This window comes from Elaeis guineensis, chromosome 8 (genome assembly GCF_000442705.2).
Source record: "Elaeis guineensis isolate ETL-2024a chromosome 8, EG11, whole genome shotgun sequence".
NCBI classification, from domain to species: Eukaryota; Viridiplantae; Streptophyta; class Magnoliopsida; order Arecales; family Arecaceae; genus Elaeis; species Elaeis guineensis.
Window position 1 is genome coordinate 4,520,551 of NC_026000.2, and position 10,159 is coordinate 4,530,709.

The 10,159-nt window shown below is 44.7% G+C and overlaps 1 protein-coding gene across 2 annotated transcripts; it reads right to left on the reverse strand.

The window, feature by feature from the left end:
* Positions 1-5,657: 5,657 nt before the first annotated feature.
* LOC105050693 (transmembrane 9 superfamily member 11) lies at positions 5,658-9,771 on the reverse strand. Of its 2 annotated transcripts, XM_010930808.4 has the most exons (3): positions 9,627-9,771; positions 7,383-9,423; positions 5,658-5,870 (listed from the first exon to the last, which is right to left on the reverse strand). In XM_010930808.4, the coding sequence occupies exon 2, from the start codon at positions 9,412-9,414 to the stop codon at positions 7,408-7,410; it is 2,007 nt and encodes a 668-aa protein (XP_010929110.1). In that variant the 5' UTR covers positions 9,415-9,423; positions 9,627-9,771; the 3' UTR covers positions 5,658-5,870; positions 7,383-7,407. The 2 variants fall into 2 exon arrangements, with proteins under 2 accessions (XP_010929110.1, XP_073117715.1); XM_073261614.1 differs by lacking the exon at positions 5,658-5,870 and having other exon boundaries at positions 7,037-9,423.
* Positions 9,772-10,159: the final 388 nt, after the last annotated feature.

Sequence of the window (10,159 nt, forward strand, 5' to 3'; positions counted from 1 at the left end):
AGAGTGCGAAAAGTTTCTTCGAGGTCTTGGACATGATCTGAGGCCTGCGCACTCTTCACAAGCATGTCGTCTACGTACACTTCCATGTTGCGCCCGATCTGGCCTTTGAAGACCTTATTGACGAGTCGCTGATAGGTGGCCCCGTATTTTTCATCCGAAGGGCATTATCCTGTAGCAGTAAAGGCCCTTGGTGGTCACAAAGGCCGTGTGCTCCTCGTCTTCGATGCCATCCGGATCTGATTATATCCGGCAAAGGCATCCATAAAGCTGAGCAGTCGATGGCCGAACTCGGTCTACCAGCTGGTCGATTTTCGAAAGTGAAAAGCTGTCCTTCGAGCAGGCGCGATTTAGATCGATATAGTCGATGCAGATCCTCCACCTCCCGTTGACTTTTTTCACCATGACAACATTGGCGAGCCAATCGGGGTACGTGATTTCTCGAATGAAGCCCACCTCGAGTAGCTTGTCCACTTCCTCGTCGATGGCCTTCTGTCTTTCAGGAGCGAAAGACCGCTTCTTCTGCCTCACCGACCTCATTTCAGGGTTGATGTTGAGTCGGTGAGTCATCGTCTCTGGAGGGATGCCAGACTATCTGCTGCCGACCAAGCGAATACGTCGGTATTGACCTTCAGCAGCTCTACTAACTACCGTTGCTCAGGGTCGGATAACTGAGATCCAACCCAGACCACTTGTTCAGGATTCCCACTATCGGAATGGAAACCAGCTGTTCGGCCGATTCGCCCCGTTCTTCCTCCCCCCGCTGGTCCAACTTGTCGGCCGTCAGGGAGTCCTTTGCTTCATTACTTCGAGCAGAGATTTGGAAGCATCGCCGAGCGAGCTGCTGATCCCCGCGCATCTCCCGACTCCATTTTTGATCGGAAATCGAACCAGCAGGTAGTAAGTCGAGACTATAGCTTTGAGGGCATTTAGCCGGGTCTTCCAAGTATGGCGTTGTAGGCGAAGGTACTCGACGACCGTAAAGTTTAGGTGGACGGTGCTTTGTCGTGGTTCGGTTCCACCATCACGGGGAGAGTAACTTCTCCTTCCACTGTGACGGCTTCCTCGGCAAAACCCACCAGAGGTGTGGAGACTCTTTCGAGCCGATCAGCCGACAGTCGCATTGGAAGAAGGTCGAGTAAAACAAAATATTAGTCGAACTTCCATTATCAACAAAGATTCTTCTTACATCATAATTTGCTATTGTTGCCGAAACAACAACAGCGTCGTCATAGGGAGTTTGGACTCCCCGAGCATCCTCATCTGTAAAAGTAATTACATTGTCTTGGCGTAGCTTCTTCGTCGGCTCTGCTCCAGCAGTCGTCCCTGGATCCAGTCGTTTGGAGATCATGTTGATGACCCCGGTCGTGGCTGATTGTTCGCTGCTTTCTCAGTCGTTGGGGTCGTCGGTTGGAGACGGATCGAGTCGGTGTTTCCTTCGAAATTTTTGAGATACCCCCGCGTATGAGGCCTCAATCTCATCCTTGAGTTGGATGCACTGCTTGGTATTGTGGCTGTGGCCCCGATAAAATCGACAGTACTTTCATCGGTCGAGGCCTTTTGCCTTCAAAGGCGGAGGCCGTCGCAAATATTCTTCCCCTTCGATCTCCATCAAAATCTGTGCACGAGAAGCAGAGAGGAGAGTGTAGGAGTCATACCTGGGATGCATCGGCCTCGGACTTCACCGTCGAGGCGATCTCGGGCTCCGTCGCTGGGGTGAGACCTGTTTGTCGGTCGGAGGCCTGCTAGGCTCGACAGGGGCCCGACCTTTCCTTCGCTTCTCCTTCGGCCTTTGGCTTCAGTCAGGCATCGGTCGGAAGCTCCTTCGTCTACGTGCATGTATTTGTACGCGCGCTCTAGCAATTCGACGTATATCCGGAGGAGGTCTTATCCAAGGAGTATGTAAATCGGGACCCCCTTAGCCCCCTCTTCATGGCTAAGATAGCCATGTCTTCGTTGAGATCCCGAACCTCGAGCGTGGCCGCGTTGAATCGCATCACGAAATGTCGGAGCGTCTCGTTTTCCTCCTACTTGAGGAAAAAAAGACTGTCCGAGGTTCTTGGGGGCTTCCGGCTGGTGTTGAAATAGGTCACGAAAGCATGCTCGAGTTGTCCGAAGGAGTGGATGCTTCCTGAGCGGAGACCGGAGTACCAGGCCCTGCGGCCTTGCGAAGTGTGGCAGGGAAGCTGATGCAGAGAAGAGCATCGGTCGCCCCTTGGATCGTCATGAGAGCTTGTAGCTCTTCAGATGGTCAACTGGGGCGGTGGAGCCGTCATAGGGCTCCACATGGGGCATCTTGAACCGATTAGGGATCGGCTCATCGAGGATGAGTCGGGAAAGAGGTTGGGTGGTCTGGAAGTCGACGTCGTTCGAAGACTTCTGTCCGTCCACCTGAAGCTGAGCGAGCCGACGGTCGATTTCTTCGAACCTGCGTGCGTAGTCGTTGGCTCGTCGGTGCTGGGAGACCTCGAGGGTGGAGTCTCCCGACGAATCTGAGAGGGAGGCGGACGGTGTTTGCGGCCGCTTCTCCTTCCTTGCTCGTTCCAGCTGGAAAGGAGACAGTCGTCGGGACCGGTGGGTATCATGCCATGTCCGCCTTTCCCCCTCTCGGTGGGAGTGCTGTGACGGCTGCTCCTGAGAAGGGGATGGAGACCGACGTGGGCGTCGGCGGCTGCTCCTGGAGGGCATTGGGTATGCCGTCGGTTGCTCCGCCGGCGAGTGCGGCAACCTGGTCGATTATTTTTGAAGGCTCTTGACTGCATCCGTCAGCACAGTCATCTGCCGTACGATCGCCGTAATTTGCACCTCCGTGGTCACCACAGGATGCGAAGAGCTGGGCTCCGCCATGGAGGGTCGAGGAGAGATCTCTTCCCGACGGAAAGAGTGCCTCGCTGATCCGGTGGCCCTCGATCGCTGAGCCCTGGTTCTTGTCATTTCGAAAGGGTGTTTCGAGTTCTGTGGGGATCGTGATCCCTGTCTCCCCCTACCTGGCGTGCCAAAACCTATTGCGGCCAATCCCCTCGTCGTCTGGTCGTCGGAAACGAGCACCTGCAAGGGAAGTCCATACTGACTGGAGATGCCTCCTGCGGGGACCCTCCGACGGTCAAGTCAGAGAGGAGACTAGGCAACAGTAGAAAAGAATCAGGGGAGCTCAGCGAGAAAGAGAGAGAGTTAAAGAGGGGGGAGTTCAGGGGTTTTGAAAGAACCTTCTCGCAGTACTGTTGCCTTCCCCATTTTATAGTAGGGCGCAGTGCGGTGTCGCCATTAATGATGCAGACAACTGGGGAGTTATCAAATCGTCGGAGACTGTCAGAGTCGCCGGGGCTATCAAGTCGCCGTGGGTTGTCAAATCGCTGGGATTAATCTATGTCCTTGGCAGAACAATGTCCCAGGGTGGCTATGCCGCATGCCTTTGTCAGGACGGTGGCCTTCAGCAGTCGTACGGTGTTTGGAGGAGCCGACCGGCTGGGATATCGGGTGAAGACCCAGGAATCCCCCCCTCCGACGGTTAGTCTGATGCATTGCGAAAGTCGGAGGGCGGGCTCCGTTGATCGGCCAGTCAGGAACGGAAAGGGTCTGCCCGACCGACATCCCTTCGGTCGGACAGCGTCGGCAGTCGTCGGTCGGTTGAGTCGGGCGTCGGTCAAGCAGGCCCGACGGTGAGTCGGCGTGAGAGGGGCCGATCGGTATATCCCAACAAAAATGAATAATTTTTATTTTAACTATTTAGTTAAAAGAAGTTTTATTTTGATTCTCATTACAAAGAGGAATGAAAATGATCCATTCCTTCCAAAATCAAATCCGGACTCACTCAACAAAATCAAAATCTCATTCCAACGGAAAGAGATAAAAAGAAAAAAATCATCCATCCAACTCTCACTCGCTCACGACAATCCTCGAACGTACATCTTTGATCCCCCAGCATGTTGAATACCCTAAGCAATTCTTCCATCAAGATCTTGCCATCGCCGTTGGCGTCAAAGATAGTGAAGACCTTCCGGAGCTTCGCCCCCATTGGGGCCCGAAGGCTGTTCTGATCACGCCGAACTCCTCCAAGCTGATGCATCTGTTGTCATCGCGATCGACCTTCACCACCATCGACGCTACCTCCTCCTTGGTGGGCAGATCGACATCATCGAGGTGGCGGTGGTGGTGAAAGAGGCATCGCTGTGAGAGATCGAATGACTTTTCTTCTTTGAAGGATGGAGTGGTGGGAGTGAGCTTCGAAGATGTTTCATAGGAGAATTTTTTGAACATATATTTTTAAATAAAAAATTTAAAAATATTATTATTATATTTAATTTTTATTTAATATTAATTTTTAAAATAATTAATTTTTTAAAATTTCAGTTAAGAATAAAAATAAAAATTTAAATTGACTCTGATTTCTATCTTTGTATGAACCAAGCAACAACAATGAAAATCATCCATTCCGATTACGATTTCGATCACGAATCCAATGCTTCAGATGATTTGATCATTTCAATTTCAATTCCGATTCCAATCCATTCTCATTCCGATTATGATTCTAATTGCAAACCAAACACTCTCTCATAGTGTACATACAACTTAAGTATTTAGTTGGTATATTTTGCATGATAGGCCGTAAAGGATCTTTACTTTCGAGTAGTCTGTTGCCCCTCATGAGCGTCTGTTTGATTGAGATATATTAGATTAGAGGATAACTGATGATTCATGAAAATTATTTATCTATAAAAATAATTATAAAAAAAAAATTATTGTTTGATTGGTGAATTTTTTTTTTGTAAAATAACACTAGAAAAAAAAATAGTATACTCGATTGAAGATAGTCTTATATAAAAATATAACCAAATTTATAAATATATTCATCAATATAAAATAATTTTTAATTATCAAAATGATATTATCATCTCTGATCAAATTTTATATAATGACTATAATCATATATTTCTTTGCATAATATCATCTACAGTTTTTTTTTTTTACACAAATTTTTATTGAATAAATTTAAAAAGACATCAAAATAAATTAATAATTATATATATACTCTATTTTTTTATTTTTATCCTTCTTGATATTTTTATTATCATTCTTGATATTTTTATTACCATCAATGTTTCATTCTGCATTCACGAACCATTAGAAATATTTATATCAAATATAAATTATCATCATTTAAAAATTTATTAAACCGTAATCCCTCCATAATATTTATTTTATCCTCCAAAAAATAAATATAAGATCCATCGATTTTTTTACTATCCCTCCTTCCATTTTACACATCAAATATAATAATTTGATATAAATTTATTTTTCGACACCAGATTAATTCCAACCAAATAGATCCTCAAAGAAAGTTGTGTATTAATGTATCATGCCAATTATCATATTTCTCCTTGCGAAGAAACTCAAAAATATTTGTTTATAAAAAGCGAACTCAAACATATCCAGACTAATATCTGAAATGACCCCGTGCCTTCATTATCTACAGTTGAAAATACTAATTGGATCTAAAACGCCCTTGCACTGGTGCATGACCAAAATACTGCAACATGGATTTTTGAAAACAGTCGTCCACTCAATTATGATAATTCTCTGATATTTTCACTGTGCAGAATAGCAGGCCTGTATTCTGAGTTATATGGACACGCCTAATTGCCAATACCAGACCAAACACATTTGACCAAGCAAGATGGTGACCTAAATTAAAAGTTTACACAGTATTAAACATAGTACACATGTATAAGAAAAATAAAACCGAAAAGGAAGTGTCAAATTATAATTTAGATTAGACCATTTAATCATAATATGATAAAAAAGCTATCCTTGTGGAGTTGCAGCCTGATTGAAATTTTTGACATGTTTATCCGTTTTGGGAGCCTTGCAAAAACCTGCACAAAATTTAAATGGCCAACAATGCATTCCATCAGCACAGATTGCACAATCATCTATTACCGCTTCCGACTACAGGCATAACATTTGCACCAACCATGCATAAAATATTTAACATAAATAAAAATTTAAATGTTGGAAACTGATATGTCAAATATTGGATAACTGATATGTCAAATATATGTCACAGGGTCCACTGAAGCATGATTTATCAATAATTATACATAAGTCTAATGAACAATAAGAATCGACATACATAAATGACATAAAACATGCTCGTATCTTTAAAAGGCTTCACTATGAAAAGTTTGATCTGCCGTTGCACCTAATGACTAAAAAAGTATATAGAAAAACAAATAAAGACATAAAATGTGTTCAGCCTTCATTAAAAATGTGGACATTCCCTATAAAGAGGATTAATGTACCACAGAAGATAACATCAGCTCAAGACTTGGAAAAGGTTCAATAAGTGGGTTTGTACCCACCGTTTAACATTTTTACTTCGGGAATTACAATTTCTAACATTAAAAAATTCTATCACAACTTAAATTTCTAATTTTTTATGTTAATGTTACCGATTTTATGTAGGTATGTGACATATCTATGCTGGAATGTATACATGCAAAATCCCAATATAAATTCGGTTTGCCCAACATCTGTGTTGAAACATCATCACCCCATTTTAGCTCTTAAAATCCATTTAAAAAAATCTCAATACTAAGAAAAAATGCAAGGCAATGGATAGATGCAACATAGCTAGCTACTAGGTATTTACTAAGTTCCTGTTCCATATATCAGAACTCAACAGGAGCTTAATGCAATAAATCATCCAGAGCTGCAATAACTTCTGAAGGACCAAAATTGCCTGCAACTACTCTTAGATACCCAACATTTACCTTAAAGTAATGAAACTTCATATCCTTGCTTAATATAATAATTAAAATAATGTTTTCTCTCAAAAGGCTGAAAGTAACGCCATAGCCACGACAAAAACAAGCCAGTCTTCTGATAACTCATATAGCTTAACACAGTTCACGACATATGTGACATCGGGGAAGGAGTCACCATGAAGTACTGAAAACTGTAGATGCAGCAAGAACATGTTTTCAAAATAGCATCCACGCAGACTCCTTGAGAGACTGAACCACATTTGCAAATTGACATATAAACTGGAAAAGCGGTGAACAAAACATTTCCAAATTGTCACCCAATACAAAGTGCATCAGAGACAGGACTACAATTACAGCTTAATAAACTAAACAAACAGAGACAGAATGGGAAGGGAGAGGAAGAAGCTTGAAAAATAAAAAGAGGTAAATAAAAGCTATGCTCAGATATATGAGCAGTAAAGAATCTTAAGAGCGAAAATGAACTATTATTTTTTCTGTGGAGTCCCAAAACTACAACAGCAAAATCAAGATGATACAAACCCAGATCTTTATCCAAAGGTCAAGAATATTTGTCATTTTTTTCATCATATTTCCAGTTATGCTCTTGGGTGGAGAAAGCACCTTGTTGTGGAACCATGGAACTAGCTCAGTCTAGTTTCACCGAAGAGAAGAGATAATGCACGAACCAGAACGAAGAAATGAATCCAATGGTGCCGGTTGCAAGCATGATAGCAATAACCATCAGGAGAGAGTACCCAAGGTAGAGAGTGGCAGATACGGGCCCGCTTAGACTCTTAAGATCGAACACAAGATAGTTCACTGAGTATAAGAAGATATATATAGCCACTGATCCTGATGAGAAGAAGGATTTCCACCACCACTTCCAATCCTCCACACACAGATGCATGTAAGTGAGGACCAAAGAAACTTCGGCGCACACAACCACGAGGAGAATCAACACAATAAAGAGAAAGCCAAAGACATAATAGACACGACCCATCCAAATGCTAGACATTATGAAGAAGAGCTCAATGAAAAGGGTGCCGAATGGCAGGGTCCCAGCCCCCAGAACCAGCAACCATGACGGGTATTTTTGTGGAGGAATCTCTCGTGGGATCTGATTGGTCCTCACAGGATACTCAAAATGGGGAGTTTTGGCACCGAGTAATCCACCCACAAGTGTAAGCGGGACCGAGATGCAGAACCAAAGCAAGAGCAGTACGATGAACAAAGAAATAGGGATGGCCCCTGTGCTATGGCTACCCCACAAGAGGAAATTCAGCATGGTCAGGATCAAGAAGGCGATACCAGGAAAGAAGCAAGCAACGCGCCATGAGACTGAAGCCCATCCAGAAGGATCCCCACATCTGATAGTCTTCCAAATCCTAACAGCAGCATACCCAGCAGCGATTCCAAGTACTAAGTAGAAGAACAGCATACCAGTGATAAGAGTTCCCCTAGAAGCTGGGGACATAAACCCTAGCGCAGCAAACAAGATGGTCACCACTGCCATACCAAGAATCTGAACCCCATCTCCCACCATCACACAGAGCAGCTGTGGATGGCTCGGTGCCCTGAAAACATCCGCAACTACGAGCTTCCATCCCGAGAGCTCCTCATTCATCTGCGCCTGTGCCTCCTTATCAAGCTCCTCATATCGGGTCAAATCCCTCCTGACGGTTCTCAAGAAGATAACAAGAACAATGCCAGCAAGGAAGGCAATCACCATGAGTGAATTGAGGATTGAGAACCAGTGAACCTTGGCTCCCTCCATCTTCAGGTAAGCATCCCATCGGGATGGCCACTTGATATCGCTCTCCACGAAAGAGACCTCATAGGTGAAAACAATGGGCTGCTTTTCTTTCATGCTCATGGCCACCGTAGTGGAATCACACTGAATCTTCGCCGGGTACTTGTCGTACATCTTCAGATTCTTGATGGACTCTGAATCATGCTGGAAACTGCAAGGAACGACCTCGAACCCGACGACCATCCACCCAGGCGAGCCAGAACCAGACTTGTCCAAGGAGGGGATCGCAGCAGAGGCATCCCCAGTGCCCATCACCTTCGCTACATTGGTCTCCTCGTATTTGTGCACCAAAACTGTGAACTTCAGGTGGTTGAACACATAATAGGCGTCGCCCGCCCGGATCCCTACCGGATACCCAGTCCACCGGAGGACGTAATCACCTTTATTGGTGTACCGGATCGCCGGGAGATTATCAAGAATCAGATTAATCTGATACATCTCATCGATCCTCTTCTTGAGGAGATTAAAATCTTGGGTGGACAGAGGACCGGTTCGGCAGAGGAGGATGTCGGACTCGTTGGTGAACATCTTGAAGCGATAGGGGGAGTTCTCGATGCGATCGCCCATGAGGAGCTCGCCGAGGTTCTCGGCGCTGTCCTTGATGCCTTCTTGGGGCTTGCAGAAGGGAAGGCTGTAGTAGCTGAAAGGAATCTCGGTGTCGATGGAGGTGAGAGAGTTCACCTTCACCGACAGGGTGTCTCCCACCATGTACTTATGGGGGTAGCTCCCGGGGAGATAAAACCCTTCTCCAGATAAGAAAAACAACAAGAACAACAAGATCCAGAGCCTAAATCTCGAGATAATTCCCATCTTGGCCCCGGATCTCGCCGCGAAACCCATCATCCCCCAGATCTGGAAGGAAATTAGATAGGAAACCCATCAAACAAGGGAAAGATCTTAGTGTTTGGCATGAAGGATTCGCAGAACTACACCAGCATAAAACTTTTGCACCGAAGAAATAATTCGATAAAAAGAAGCAAGAAATCGGAAGCAAAACTGAAGAGAAACATATTAAAGGAGTAAACGAGGGACTCAAGAAGTTACAGATAACTAACCTTTGCTTGCAAGAAAGACAGAGCACCTTCGCCCGGAGCTCTCGGCAATGGCGGAGGGCGAGATTCGGGGGCGAGTCCGAGAAGAAAAATGGACGAGAAGCGGAGAGATCTGCGGGCGAGGGTTTTATAGCGCTATTTGTGATTCGAGGTCCGGAGACTTTTAGTGCATAGATTTCCCGTAATGCCCTTATTCCCAAAGTGCCCTTGGCGGGTCGGTTTTTTTTTTTTTTGTTTCCAGAGCAGCGGAAAACTTCCGGTCTAAGGATATCTAGTTCAATAGACGAAAGAATAAACTATTGATTGGACCTCATTCACAATGGACCGAGGATAATTCATTATTTTTTTTTGGGGTAAGAAGGATAATTCATTAGTTAGAAGACGACAAAAGTATGATAGAGCGTGGTATGAAAGAGGAAAAAGACATTGACATGTGACGGGGCGCGTGTTGCTATTGCACGTGAATCAAAAAGAATTAAATTATTTATGATCTACCGTGAATCAGGTCCGACCAATAATTTTTTCTGAAGATCGTG

Coding starts and splice junctions, on each gene's coding strand:
- LOC105050693 (XM_010930808.4), bottom strand. CDS start 9,414: ATGATGGGTTTCGCGGCGAGATCCGGGGCCAAGATGGGAATTATCTCG.